The sequence below is a fragment of the Schistocerca nitens genome, chromosome 6 (assembly GCF_023898315.1).
Source record: "Schistocerca nitens isolate TAMUIC-IGC-003100 chromosome 6, iqSchNite1.1, whole genome shotgun sequence".
Lineage (NCBI taxonomy): Eukaryota > Metazoa > Arthropoda > Insecta > Orthoptera > Acrididae > Schistocerca > Schistocerca nitens.
In genome coordinates, this window is record NC_064619.1 from 237,438,801 (window position 1) to 237,453,947 (window position 15,147).

The 15,147-nt window shown below is 43.4% G+C and overlaps 1 protein-coding gene across 1 annotated transcript in view; it reads left to right on the forward strand.

Annotated features, from left to right (window-relative positions):
- The first annotated feature begins 473 nt into the window (after nucleotides 1-473).
- The window catches only part of LOC126263160 (protein FAM219A), a 123,540-nt gene continuing 108,866 nt past the window's right edge, over nucleotides 474-15,147 (forward strand). Inside the window, exon 1 of the mRNA XM_049960200.1 lies at nucleotides 474-748. Within this exon, the coding sequence (XP_049816157.1) occupies nucleotides 596-748 (153 nt within the window). The 5' untranslated portion in view covers nucleotides 474-595. The remainder of the gene's footprint in view (nucleotides 749-15,147) is intronic.

Sequence of the window (15,147 nt, forward strand, 5' to 3'; positions counted from 1 at the left end):
TTTCCTTTCACTCTATACAAAATTTCTTCGCCCTCATAAACCATCATTTTAAAAGCATTTAGTGACGTAAGAAGCAAGTAACACTTTAAATTCGTTACAGTTTAACGTTTAAAAGGAACGAAACCCGATGGCGTAATCGAAATCCTACAAGATACACGTTTTCAGAAACGAAATTAGAATGTTTATATGATCATCAAGAAGAAATAGGAATACATAAACCCAGTTTATCGAACCCACGTAAACATAGTTGTAACAAAAACACTACAAAGTCTCGCGTACAAGATCAGTCGCTAGCGATAAAATACGTATTCGCTAATCCTGTGCGCATGAGGATTAGGCTATAAAATCTAGCCATTTATATCACATGTTTGGCGAAATTTTCATTGCTGCTCGCGTATAAGAATGAAGTTATCAGAGCTCACATGGGTGAGTGTTGTTTCTTACGTTGACTGGTGCTACTCTTTGAAATACAAACAGATTTTGTGTTTATGTCAAGTGTCTTGTAGCATATGGTGTTGATTGTGGGAAAATGAGTATGTAGTAGCACCTAGTAATATTTTGTCACATCGTTACCTGAATTGCTGCAAGACATTAAATGGCAGGAAATGGATCTGTCAAAATTTTGGATAACAGCACACTTATTTGGAGCTCTAGAAAGGATTCTGGGAATGGGGCTGCAGTGGACGATAGCGGAATTGACAGCGATCCAAAACAGCAAACAGCTCACGAAGACGACAAAAGCTTTCATGTAAGAATGGAAATAGTTCATTTTCGGCACTTCATTCAAATTATACCGTTCGTAGATGCAGCGATGTAGTTGCTTGTCGATCAAACGCACACATCATAACAAGCCAAAAACAAGTCATTTGAAATTCCTAAAACTAGAGTTACTCATTTCCTAAATCACTCATCGTGCGACTTGAAATGAGTTAAAATTGGGAACCTGATCTAGAGTCTGGTGATGTGACAATTGTATCGAAACAGTCAATCTTCAGGGGGGAAAAGGGGCAACTTTGATATAGGCGTAGAACGTAATGTTAAAAGTTTTTTTTATGAAGTAACATAAAACATAGCTTTGGACAACATTTTTATAGTTGTGGAATGAGGATGAACGTAGCTCCACTGACACGTCAGATATCAAGGCGGGGTAATATGTCTTGTCATGGATGTACACGCGGATCAGTATTTTTAAACGCTTTATTATAGCGTGCCGCATGGGGAGTGAAATGTATATTCTTTGTTTTTATTTCGTATTTGTTTACAAATCGTGTAACAAAACTATCAGCAGTAGCACTTACGCGGAAGCGAAATGACATGATTTGTGGACGAAAACATATGTCTTTTACAAAGCAGCATGGCAGTGACAAGTGTGGGTTTGATTATTTTCTGCTTCAACAATGCTTCGCTCAATTTGCACTGTACTGCCAGAGCTTATTTATTTTCACTCCTTTCCCCAACTGTACATAATTTCAAATTAATTTCAGTGCCCTGCTGGTTCATATTAAGTATGTAAATATTCTCAAGTATAATTAAGAAGGACTTGTGTTGCTTGAGTTGGTTATCTTCCTTCCTTTTTCTCTTTTTATTTGTTATTTTTCCTAAAATAATTCTAAGTGAATGTTATGCATAACTGACAGTTTCTACTCACTAATTTTATAATGAGAAAAATGTTATTTGTAAGAGGTGGAATGCACATTACACGTGAAATCAACAAGAAACATCATAGCATTATGTTTTCCTATACCTTAAGAAGGCCAAGAAGTGCATCACATCAGTAACTCTTTAATGCATGTAATCATTCGTGATGGGCATTGTAATTTGTACCACATATATTTACCATTTGATTATGATTTACATATGAGTAGGGTGAAGGCTCTAGTTTTGGCCACTACCCTACTTATGGCCACCTTGATGTCGAAGATTAATTTTTAAGCTTCTCTGGAATACCAGCCAGTTGTACCATAGATTATTATAAACTTTGTGAAAGGCTCTATTCATTTGTCTACATAATCATTATTTTGTCTGTTTGGAGACACCATTTTGTGAAATGATCAGTGTTGAAGAAGGTAAGATAAGACATTATATTTTCATTTCTTTTAAGTTTTATGTGGCTCAGCCTAAAAACATGTTATCAAAAGTATGTGGCCATTAACAAGATCCATATTTAGTCCTGGTTCCGTGTTATGGCCATGCATGTGGCCGTAAGTGGAGACATAGGCCTATATGTATCCTGTTTTGGCCACTTCTAAAAACTGGTACATAAACATCAATATTGGTGTTCTGTCCTACATTACACTAGGCTAATTTTATTTAAATAGGCTTATTAAAATATTTTTGGTATTTTTATATCAATATATACCTCATTGTGAGTATTGTCTTGGCATATCATACTAATTTACCCATGGTTGTAAGATACAAAATATGCAATAGGCACTATTCAAATATGCAACATTCTGTAACTCCATCTTTGTGCATTATTTATAGAAAAAATGAGTCAGCCAAAGAATAAGAGGTTTCATTATTCTCCCAGCAACGTTAAAGATGCTCTAGAGGCTGTTGATGAGGGAATGAAGGTTGCTATTGCAGGCAAGTTGTACAAAGTTCCAAGGACAACATTAAGAAAGAAAATTTCTGGTGTACCTCCACAAGAATCTACCGGGCACTGTGGTCCACATTCTGTCTTAGGACTGGGTTTTGGACTGTTCTAGCATGGGATTGCCAGTTACTAAAGAAAATCTCTGTGCATCTCTGCTAAAACCTATTGAGAGTGCAGATATGGAAAGTTGTAGGGGTACATTTACTAACAATCGATCTGGAAAAAAGTGGTATTATGGTTTTCTTAAGAGACACAAGGTTCTGTCACAAAAACATGCAGAATATGTCAATAGCGCTAGAGGTTCTGTTACAGAAGAGAAAATAAGAAACTAGTTTCATGAAGTATCCATCACTTTAAATGATATGGATGTGAAACTTCCTGGCAGATTAAAACTGTGTGCCCGACCGAGACTCGAACTCGGTTCGAGTCTTGGTCGGGCACACAGTTTTAATCTGCCAGGAAGTTTCATATCAGTGCATACTCCGCTGCAGAGTGAAAATCTCATTCTGATATGGATGTGTTAAATGACCCAAATAGAATTTTTAATATGGATGAAACTGAAACTTCTTTTTTGCTGGCTCCTAAAGGGGAATTAATCATAGGCCCTCGTGGCCGTCATGTTTATGATGAGTCATGTAACTCTGACAAAGATAACGTTACTACATTGTTTGCAGTGAATGCTGCTGGAAAATTTGTTCCTCCCTTAACACTGTTCAAATATGCAAGGATTCCAGCATCATTGGTGAAAGCAGCTCCTCCAAACTGGTGCATTGGAAAAACAGAAAATGGGTGGATGACAGGTGAAAGTTTTTTTGAGAATATAACAAATGTATTTGATTCGTTCTTGAAAGAAGCTTAAATTCCCTGGCCTGTAGTAATATTTTTAGATGGGCACTGCTCTCATTTGAAACTTCCTTTGAGCAGATATTGTAGGGAAAATCAGATCATTCTAGTTGCTCTGCATCCCGATTCTACACACATCTTGCAACCATTAGATGTAGCTGTCTTTGGATCTATGAAAAAAATGTGGAAGAAGATTGTTCAGAAATGGCGTTTTGAAAATAATGGCACTGAAATTTCAAAATCTGATGTACCTTCTGTTCTGTCACAAATTATTGCAGAACCTAAAATGGTGGCAAATATTCATGCTGATTTCAGGGCAACTGGTCTGTTTCCATTTAATGTGAACAATGTAGATTACAGCAAGACAGTTGTTCGTAGTGTACCAGCCTCAACCACAGTTCAGACAAATGAGGAGCTTCAGAGATATTTCTCATATATAGAAAAGCAAATTGATTCTGTCTTCCTTGATGAGTTCAGAGCAACCAAGAAAAGGAATCATGAGTGGGAAGGAAATCGAGAAGCATTATTGCTTTTCAAGTTCTGGAGAAAAATAGCTGATGAAGTTAAAATGCATGGTGCTAGTGGTAACACTGATGACATTCTGACAGATAGCATAGCACCTCCCTCTAAAGATAATCCAACAGAGAATCTTTCACAAAACACAGACAGACTTAATCTTTCATCCATTCAGAATGTTGATAATATTGACATATCTTCAACACACAGCATTTTACAAAATTCAGATGTTCCTTCAACACCCACCAGCCGTCTTATTCCTGCAGATATATCAACAACCCTCAGTAGTATTTCATATAATTCAGGTACTCCACCATCCAACCATAGTCCATCTTCAGTGCATATCCAAGTGACACTACCAAAATCATTAGCAACAGTTTTTGAAAGTCTCATCACTTGGCCAGAACCCAAACAACGAAGCACATTGAGAAAGAAAGCACACACACCCACTGTTGTGACTAGTGACAAGTGGGTGGAATATAATGAGCTGAAGGAAAAAGAGAAGCAGGAAAAAAGGAAGAGAAAAGCTATGAAGGAGTTAAGGTCCAAAGAGCAGCACTTGGCATTGTCTCATGTAAAAAAGGGGAAAACAAGAAACAGACAAGAGTTAAGTGATAGGCCAACAAGTTCTCGTGAGGAAGAAGAATGAATGGACAGTGGAAGCAGTTTAGATGACTACGTAGGAGGAGATGAAGGTGAAATACCAGAAAATGTGAAATTATCTTCGAGTAAGAATTTGAAAGTAGGGGACATTATTTTGGTAAAATTTAGTTTAACAGGAAATAGAAGAACAAGACCTGCAATTTTTAAGTATGTATCTGTAATTTTGAAAGTGCTTTCTCATTCTGAATATGAAATTCAGTGCCTAAAAAGTTCTAATGTTCAGAAATTTTTTTTCGAATACATTGAAAATGATGTTTCGACTATAAAGGGTGAAGATATTATAGGGAACTGCCAGATCCAGTCTTGATGCAAGAAGGATGTTCATTAAAAACAAATTTTCCTGGTTCCATTGATACTCGTGAGAAATAAACTTGTCTGCAAGTTGATTTAAGTAATTACTGGGATAATACTTTGCCTAATGACTTTTTTGTTCTGTTCGTTCAGTTGCTGTACCTTTTACCTATTTCCTGTATGTTTGTTGTCTGTTGTCTTATATACTTGTATAAAGCACAAATTACTTTCTGGCACATGGATTGACAGTTATTTTAGCCATAGTTGTATTATAATATGAAGTGGCCATAAGTGGGGAAACAACTGGCCATAGGTAGGGTTAACATGGCCAAAACCAGGGAAATGCGCCATTTATTTTTCAGTATTTTTTTCTGCTTTTGTTATACAACTTAGAATATTTGTTTTTGCATGGTTGTAATGTGTAGACTTTGAAGCAATAGATATGATTTTTTGAAGTAAATTGTATACTTTCTTCCCATACTAAAAATGTGATGTATCTCAAATTACCCTTAATGTGGCCATAACTGGGGCCTCGACCCTATGTATAATAATGCATGCAGAACAACTTGCACATGAAAACAGTTTTGCGTTAATAGCAACAAAAGGTAAGTACTTGAGTCAACATGCCAAACTGTGATGAGAAGAGAAATCATGATCACATATGAGTGAAAATATTTACCGTCAATTATACGCACAAATTGTTGACAGATTGAGGGTGTCTTTTGTAGCCTCACATCTCAATGACACTTCAGTGAAAAGTGTACATCTTCAGGGCCAGTTTCCTGCTATTACACGCATTTATGATAACACAGTAATTCATTGTTTGTGTTAAGTAATGTTTGTACTGAAGGAACATTAATTGTAAAATGTGCATGAGCAGTCGAACTTTTGTATGAGGACAACACAACTATTTGATGAAACCCGAGACCTCACATTGAATTCTTCATTATTTGCAGATACATCATCTTTTTACAGAGATTTTTTTTCATACTTGATAAAGGCAGTACTACACCATAACTGTAGAACAGTTCATTTAATGGCTGGCATGTATATGCTGTGTTATCAAAAGCATCCGGACAACTAGTTGAAAATGACTTACAAGTTTGTGGCACTCTCCATTGTTAGCACTGGAATTCAGTATGGTGTTGGCCCACCCTTAGCCTTGATGACAGCTTCCACTCTTGCAGGCGTACTTTCAGTCAGGTACTGCAAGGTTTCATGTGGAATGGCAGCCCTTTCTTCAAGGAGTCCTTTACTGAGGAGAGGTATTGGTGTCTGTCAATGAGGCCTGGCATGAAGTCAGCATTCCAAAACATCCCAAAGGTGTTGTATAGGGTTCAGGTAAGAACTCTGTGCAGACCAGTCCATTACAGGGATGTTATTGTCTTGTAACCATTCTGCCATAGGCCGTGCATTATGAACAGGTGCCCAATTGTGTTGAAAGATGCAATTGCCATTGCCGAATTGCTCTTCAACAGTGGGAAGCAAAAATGTGCTTAAAACATCAATGTAGGCCTGTGCTGTGATAGTGCCATGCAAAACAACAAGGGGTGCAAGCCCCCTCCATGAAAAACACAACCACACCATAACACCACTGCCTCCGAATTTTACTGTTGGCACTACACACGCTGGCAGATGACGTTCACTAGGCATTCACCATACCCACACCTTTCCATTGGATCACCACATTGTGTGCCATGATTCGTCACTCCGCACAACATTTTTCCACTGTTCAAACGTCCAATGTTTACTCTGCTTACACCAAGTGAGGTGTCGTTTGGCATTTACCAGCATGATGTGTAGCTTACGAGCAGCCGCGTGCCCATGAAATCCAAGATTTCTCACCTGCCTCACTGTCATAGTACTTGCATTGGATCCTGATGCTGTTTGGAATTCCTGTGTGATGGTTCCGATAGCTGTCTGCCTATTACATGTTACGACACTCTTCAGCTGTCGGTGGTCTCTGTCAGTCAACAGACGAGGTCGTCGTGTACGCTTATGTACTGTATGCGTCCCTTCACGTATTCACTCCACTGTCCCATTGGATACAGAGGACCTAGGGATGTTTCAGTGTGTGTGGAAATCTTGCATACAGACGTAAGACACAAGTGACACCCAATCACCTGACCACATTCGCAGACCGTGAGCTCTGTGGAGCGCCCCATTCTGCTCTCTTATGATGTCTAATGACTACTGAGGTCGCTGATATGGAGTACCTGGCAGTAGGTGGCAGCACAGTGCACCTAATGTGAAAAACGTATGTTTTTTGGGGCTGTCCAGATACTTTTGATCACATAGTGTATGTGATACACAATGTTATGTAGGCCAGTTCAACTGCACTGTTGGTGAAAAGGTGATTGAATAGTTTTAAGTGTAATATCAAGTTGCAAGTACAAGGAAAATTGTAATTTTTAGTTTTTGGTATGAGAAAGCTAAGTATTGCGTTTGGCCCAGTTTATTTTTAATAAAAGTTATCAATTACAGTCTATTACAGCTGGTTTCCTGTTTACAACAGATATTTTGCAATTCATTTCAGAATGAAAATTTCTTTTGAAGAGTGGAAAAATTGGAACTACAGAATTAGGAGTTGTCATAATTAAAAAAAGTATCAAACTTGAGCCAAGATTTGTAGACAGCATTAAAACAGACAAAGTAAGCTGAAAAAATACGTCAAAAGTATTGCAACAATGCATCTTAAAAAAGTAAATTACGTAGTCTAGGTCAGGAATAACAGTAGGGAGTCAAGCCATTCAACAGAGAACAGAAAAAAAAATTAGAAACTAATGAGTTCCCTCAATTTCACAGGGGTAGCATTATTGTCTATGACAGGACAACTTGTCTTTCGTATCAGAAATACCTTACGTACACAAACATTCTTTATGAATCCTTACATCTGTTAGTGAAAACCATACCAAAATTCCTAAAGTAGGTCCTGAGATTAGCCTTGACACACAAACAGCAAAATGTGGCAGGGGGCTTTAATTTATAATATGTGACATGTATTACATGGGTAGCCTACACACTTATTATTTCCCCCCAGGGGATCCACAACTGTTTTGTGGATACGTGCGTAGCGAGCACGGGACCCCGAGCTGATGTGGCCTTCCTTCCTTTCCGGGCTGCATACCTTCCCTTTCCGCCTCCTTCCCCATCCCCCATCTTCGCCCCCCCCCCCCCCCCCAACCATTGGCTCTTTCCTTCCCTTTCTCCCCCTCTGGGGGTATGGTTTGTGCCTACGTCCGGAGACGGACGCTTGTAAATGTGCCACATTCTTCGCCTTCCTTGCTTGTAAGTCTTCATCCTTCCTTTTCTCTTTTCCTTACCTCTTCTCTCTACCCTTTTCTCCGCTGCGGCGTTTGAGACCTCTCTTCTTTCCTTTCCCTTTCTCTTTCTTCCTCCCTGTGTGTGTCCGAAGGCCGACCCACGCACTTCCATGCGTAGCCGGTGACGGGGTAACGCCTAATTCCCCGCCCCGGGTAGACAGGTAGGACACGTACGTCCAAGCACAAGGAAGAGCTTTCATGTCCCGCAATTTATTATGGGTAAGTGTCGACCAATGCGTGTGCCATAAATGGACAACATGTCGTACCCCCTGGTAACGGCCAGGCCCAAGGAGGGGTGATTACCCGAGCTGATACCTTCCGAAAGTGCCGATTGGTCCCTCCGTCCGTTTGTCGGGAGGTGTGACCTGAGGTGTGAACAATCACCTAAGGCGGGAGTGCCCTCAGAGAGGGCCCCCACAAGGGAGGAGCGCGCCATCGGAGATGCCGGTAATCATGGGGGATTCTTCCGCAATGGTTTCCTCACCTTCCACTATGTCTGCTCACAAACGTAAGTTCACTGAGTCTCAGCCACAGTCAGTAGATCGGCGAAGGGAAGCGATTGAATAGCTGGCCGAGGAAGTGAGACTGCAGCCTTGGCTGCAATATCGGCCGCCTCATTTCCACAGATACCAACGTGTCCCAGGAGCCAGAGGAACGCCACCGAGACGCCCCCCAGGTGGAGCAAGCGCAGACAGTCCTGAATCCGGTGGACCAGAGGGTGCACAGGGTAAAGAGCTTGGAGACTGAGGAGAGAGCTGAGAGAATCTGAGCAGATTACGTACTGTATCCGCTGATGGCGGCGGATGTAGTGGACAGCCTGGAGAACAGCGTAAAGCTCCGCAGTATAAACCGAACACTGGTCGGGAAGCCGAAAGTGATTTGGGGTGTCGCCAACAATATAGGCACTCCCTACACCTAACGATGTTTTCGAGCCGTCGGTGTAAATAAATGTGGCGTCCGTCATTTGTGCACATAGAGCAGCAAATGCCCGACGATAAACAAGTGAAGGGGTACCATCCTTGGGAAATCGACAAAGGTCACGGAGCAGGCAGATCCGGGGACGGAGCCAAGGTGGTGCTGTACCCCAAGTTGTCAAGAAGGTTTTAGGAAAGCGGAAGGAAAGAGAATGGAGTAGTTGACGGAAGCGGACTCCCAGTGGTAGTAGGGAGGAGGGGTGACCTGCATACCCTACATCAAAGGAGGCGTCGAAAAAAAGGTCATGGGCTGGATTAGCAGGCATGGAAGACAGATGGCTAGCATAACGACTCAGAAGGACCGCTCGCCGATTGGACAGCGGAGGTTCAGCAGTCTCAGCATAAAGGCTTTCCACAGGGCTGGTGTAAAAAGCTCCAGACACTAAACGTAATCCACGGTGGTGGATAGAGTCGAGACGCCGAAGAATAGACGGCCAAGCAGAGGAGTAGACCATGCTTCCATAGTCCAATTTCGAGCGCACTAAGGCGCGGTAGAGGCGGAAAAGGACCACTCGGTCCGCTCCCCAGGAGGTACCATTCAGGACACGGAGGGTGTTGAGGGATCGCAGACAGCGAGCCGAAAGATAGGAAACGTGGGAGGACCAGCACAGTTTTCTGTCAAACATAAGACCCAAGAATTTAGCGACATTGGAAAACGGAAGGTTGACAGGACCTAGATGTAAGGAGGGCAGAAGAAACTCCTTACGTCGCCAAAAATTAACACACACGGTCTTACTGGGAGAAAAACTGAAGCCGGTTTCGATGCTCCAAGAGTGGAGGCGATCGAGACATCCTTGAAGACGTCGTTCAAGAAGGCTGGTCCGTTGAGAGCTGTAGTAGATCGCAAAATCATCCACAAAGAGGGAGCCCGAGACATCAGGAAGGAGACAATCCATAATTGGATTGATGGCAATGGCAAACAGTACAACACTCAGCACGGAGCCCTGGGGTACCCCGTTTTCTTGGGAGAAGGTACGGGAGAGAGTAGTGTTCACCCGCAACCTAAATGTGCGCTCTGCCATAAATTCGCGAAGGAAAAGGGGCAGCCGACCTCGAAATCCCCAAGAGAACAGGTATCGTATGCTCTCTCCAGATCAAAAAATATTGCTACTGTTTGGCGTTTCCTGAGAAAATTGTTCATGATATAAGTGGAGAGAGCAACAAGATGGTCAACTGCAGAACGATGCTTTCAGAATCCGCATTGGGCAGGTGTTAAAAGACTGCGGGATTCCAGCCACCACACTAAACGGTAATTTACCATACGCTCCAAAACCTTACAGACACTACTCGTGAGAGAAATGGGGCGATAGCTAGAGGGGAGATGTTTGTCCTTTCCAGGTTTCGGAACAGGAACGATGATAGCTTCCCGCCATCATCTGGGAAAAGTACTGTCGGTCCAAATTCGATTATAAAGGCGAAGGAGGTAACGCAGACTATTGGTTGATAAATGCAGCAACATTTGGACGTGGAGACCATCCGGTCCTGGGGCGGAGGAGCGAGAAGAAGAGAGTGCATGTTGGAGTTCCCGCAAGGAGAAAACAGTATTGTAGCTTTCGCGATTTTGAGAGGAGAAAGCAAGAGGTCGCACTTCCGCTGCACATTTCTTCGGGAGAAACGCAGGCGGGTAATTTGAAGAGCTCGAAATCTCAGCAAAGTGCTGACCCAACGTGTTAGAAATTGCGACGGGGTCCACTAATGTGTCATGCGCGACAGTGAGCCCAGAGACCGGGGAGAAACTAGGCGCGCCTGAGAACCGTCGAAGCCGACTCCAAACTTCCAAGGAGGGAGTGAAGGTGTTAAATGAGCTAATAAAGAATTTCCAGCTTGCCTTCTTGCTATCGCGGATGACACGACGGCATCGCGCTCGGAGCTGCTTATAGCGGATACAGTTGGCCAAAGTAGGATGGTGGCGGAAAACGCGGAGAGCACGTCGCCGCTCACGTAGTGCATCACGACACGCCTCGTTCCACCAAGGAACTGGGGGGCGCCGGGGCAATTCGGAGGTGCGTGGTATTGAATGTTCCGCAGCTGTAAGAATAACGTCGGTAATATGTGTGACCTCATCGTCGATGCTGGGAAAGTAACGGTCATCGAATGTCGCTAGAGACGAAAAAAGTGTCCAATCGGCTTGGGCAAACTTCCAGCGTCGCGGGCGCATGTAGGGCAGTTGAGGCTGCAGTCTAAGGACACAAGGAAAGTGGTCACTCGAGTGTGTATCATCAAGGGCGAACCATTCGAAGCGCCGAGCTAGCGGAACAGTACCGACCGCAAGGTCCAAATGAGATAAATTTGTCGTGGAGGCAGACAAAAATGTAGGGACCCCAGTGTTGAGGCAAACTAGATCTGCTTGGTGGAAGACGTCTAGCAATAGTGAGCCACGTGGACAAGGATGTGGAGATCCCCAAAGCGGGTGGTGGGCATTGAAGTCCCCAACCAGCAAATATGGGGGTGTAAGCTGACCAAGAAGATGAAGGAGATCAGCTCGTGCCATTGGTGTGGACGATGGAATGTATACAGTGCAAAGAGAGAACGTGTATCCGGAAAGGGAAAGACGGACGGCGACAGCTTGGAAGGAAGTGTTTAAATGGATTGGGTGATAATGGAGAGTTTCATGGAGAAGAATCATGAGTCCTCCATGTGCTGGAGTGCCTTCAACAGAGGGGAAAACATATCGGACGGACTGAAAATGAGGGAGAACAAAGTGGTCATGGGGACGCAGCTTTGTTTCCTGAAGACAGAAGATGACCGGCGAGTAGGATCGTAAGAGGATCGACAATTCATCCTGATTGGCTCGAATACCGCGGATATTCCAGTGGATAATGGACATAGGGTGAACAGAAAATGGAGGAATGTGACCAAGGTCGGTGTCAACTCAACGACTGCTCTGAGCTTGCGACCGACAGCATGGAATGGCATTCAGCCGAAGGCAGAAGATCCTGATCCATAGGTTGGTCAGGAGCAGCTCCTGCCACCAGCGACCGGCCGGTTGATCGGCCGCCAGCAGTGCGCCTCGGCGACACAGAAGATGGCCGAGGGCGATTTCCGCCAGGTGGTGCTGTAGATGGGACACGCCTTGGCGGAGAAGGAGAGGAACTGGGTTTCTTTGTAGCCTTCTTGGAAGTATGATGTTTAGAGGAAGGAGGAACCGATGGTTGGGAAGTTGCCGTACGTAAAAACTCTTCACGAGTATGCTCTTTTTTCGAAGTCTTGGTGTCTGACTTTTGGGCTCGAGATTTAGCAGAACTCGACGAAGGGTGAGCCAGAGAGAGGGCAGGCGAAAGTGGTGAGGTTGAACGGGCGATCTTTGCGCTGGCCGATCTGACGACCGTGGCACTAAAGGTGAGGTCGCATGTCTGCGTGGCCGCCTCCTTTGTTGGCCGAGGAGAAGCAAGGACAGTGCTGTAGTTTCCTTTCTGAGGCACGGTGGGCTGCCGACTGGCGAATAATTTTCGAGCAGCAAAGGTCGACACCTTTTCCTTTACTCTAATTTCCTGGATGAGCTTTTCGTCCTTAAAAACGGGACAATATCGAGAGGAAGCAGCGTGGTCACCCATACAGTTGATGCAGCGAGGGGATGGAGGTGGACAAGCACCCTCATGGGCATCCTTGCCACACGTAACACATTTGGCCGGATTGGAACAGGACTGGCTGGTGTGATTGAACCGCTGACACCGATAGCAACGCGTAGGGTTTGGGACGTAAGGGCGAACGGAAATTATCTCATAGCCTGCTTTGATTTTCGATGGGAGTTGAACTTTGTCAAATGTCAAGAAGACAGTGCGGGTTGGAATGATGTTCGTGTCAATCCTTTTCATAACTCTATGAACAGCCGTTACGCCCTGGTCAGACAGGTAGTGCTGAATTTCTTCGTCAGACAGTCCATCGAGGGAGCGTGTATAAACGACTCCATGCGAGGAATTTAAGGTACGGTGCGGTTCCACCCGGACAGGGAAAGTGTGTAGTAGTGAGGTACGCAGCAATTTTTGTGCCTGGAGGGCACTGACTGTTTCTAACAACAGGGTGCCATTCTGTAATCTGGAACAAGACTTTACAGGACCTGCAATTGCGTCGACACCTTTCTGAATAATGAAAGGGTTGACGGTGGAGAAGTCGTGACCTTTGTCAGACCGAGAAACAACAAGGAACTGTGGCAATGATGGAAGAACTGACTGTGGCTGAGACTCAGTGAACTTACGTTTGTGAGCAGACATAGTGGAAGGTGAGGAAACCATTGCGGAAGAATCCCCCATGATTACCGGCGTCTCCGATGGCGTGCTCCTCCCATGTGGGGGCCCTCTCTGAGGGCACTCCCGCCTTAGGTGATTGTTCACACCTCAGGTCACACCTCCCGACAAACGGACGGAGGGACCAATCGGCACTTACGGAAGGTATCAGCTTGGGTAATCACCCCTCCTTGGGCCTGGCCGTTACCAGGGGGTACGACATGTTGTCCATTTATGGCACACGCATTGGTCGACACTTACCCATAATAAATTGCGGGACATGAAAGCTCTTCCTTGTGCTTGGACCTCTTCCTCCCGACCGCGTTGTCGGGAGGAGGTAATTTTAACTAGACTCCGGATAGGGCACTGCCTTTTTAGCCATCGACATCTTTTAAGCGGCGATCCTCCACCACTCTGTCCCCACTGCTCTCAGCTGTGGACGGTAAGACACCTTTTAATTGAGTGCCTTTATTTTAATCCGTTACGCTCCCGTCTACAGCTATCGCCTGATATATCGTCGATTTTAGCAGATGACACGTGCTCCGCCAACCGCGTTCTCAAGTTTATTAGTGCCAGTGAAATGACGTCAGTCATTTGAAGCTTTTTTTGGGGACAACCAACCCCTTTCTGTAGTGGATTTTTAAGCCTTCCTTCCGCTTTTAGTTTCTCCAATTTTATGACTTTCGTTCTCATTGCTGCAGGTTTTAAATTTCGGTTTTTTACTGCTTCCTAAGTCACGGACCGGGCGCTAATGACCATAGAAGTTTTGCGCCCCAAAACCAAAACAAAAAAAAAAACACTTATTATTTCACCATAATACTTTATACAGAAAAAAAATTATGGTTGATCGTTTCCGTACGTAGATCCTAGGTACAAGAAAGAAAGCAAATAAGGGAATCAGTGAACCACTTTGTGGAATTAAGACAGTATATTACATAAACAATTGTGGTTTACCACCATCCAAATTTTAATAAAATTTCTGTATTTTCACCATATTGCCCAGATTATTAAGTAATATCCAAAATACGACATGATGGTCCATGTAACTTTCGCAATCCTGTCATGCGACTTTAAGCTGAAGATGTAATTCTGTTGGCGGTATGTGTTTGGAATGAAACTGGCAGTAACTTAACTGCTCTGTAAAGTAACTAGAAGTCTTAGATTAAGTTGTAAGATGATGTTATTGTTAAGATTTGGTGTCAATAAATGCGACACCAGATAAAGCTTATCTCCAGTTGCTTAACACTCAAGCTAGTGCACTGTTTTTCATAACACGAGTGGCCGCGCAGCGTACTTTGTACCTTTGTAATGAAAAGTTGTCTTTATGTTACCAAGATAAATGTGTGTGAGCAGAATCAGAGTTTAATCTTAGTTTACTTACATGAAGATAAAATAAACTTACATTATATCAGCTAAATCACTGGTTAATTAAACAATAATGAAACAAACTTACATTATATCATTCTGTTGCCTCCTGCATTTGTTACCCCACACTATTGACCCACTAAAAGTATTAAACAGTGCAGTTGCATCAGATCCCTGCCAACTGTTTATTTGATTACTATTTACCTCATTGATAACTGCCTCACTGTTGGATTGTGCTGCTAGCTCAGAAGCTGGGTCTTTTTCTGGCACGGATTGTAATTTTTTCTTCAGATTACTGCTCACTTGGGAAACACAACTTATCAGTGTGTTACCTGAAGTAGTGTTGAAGACTT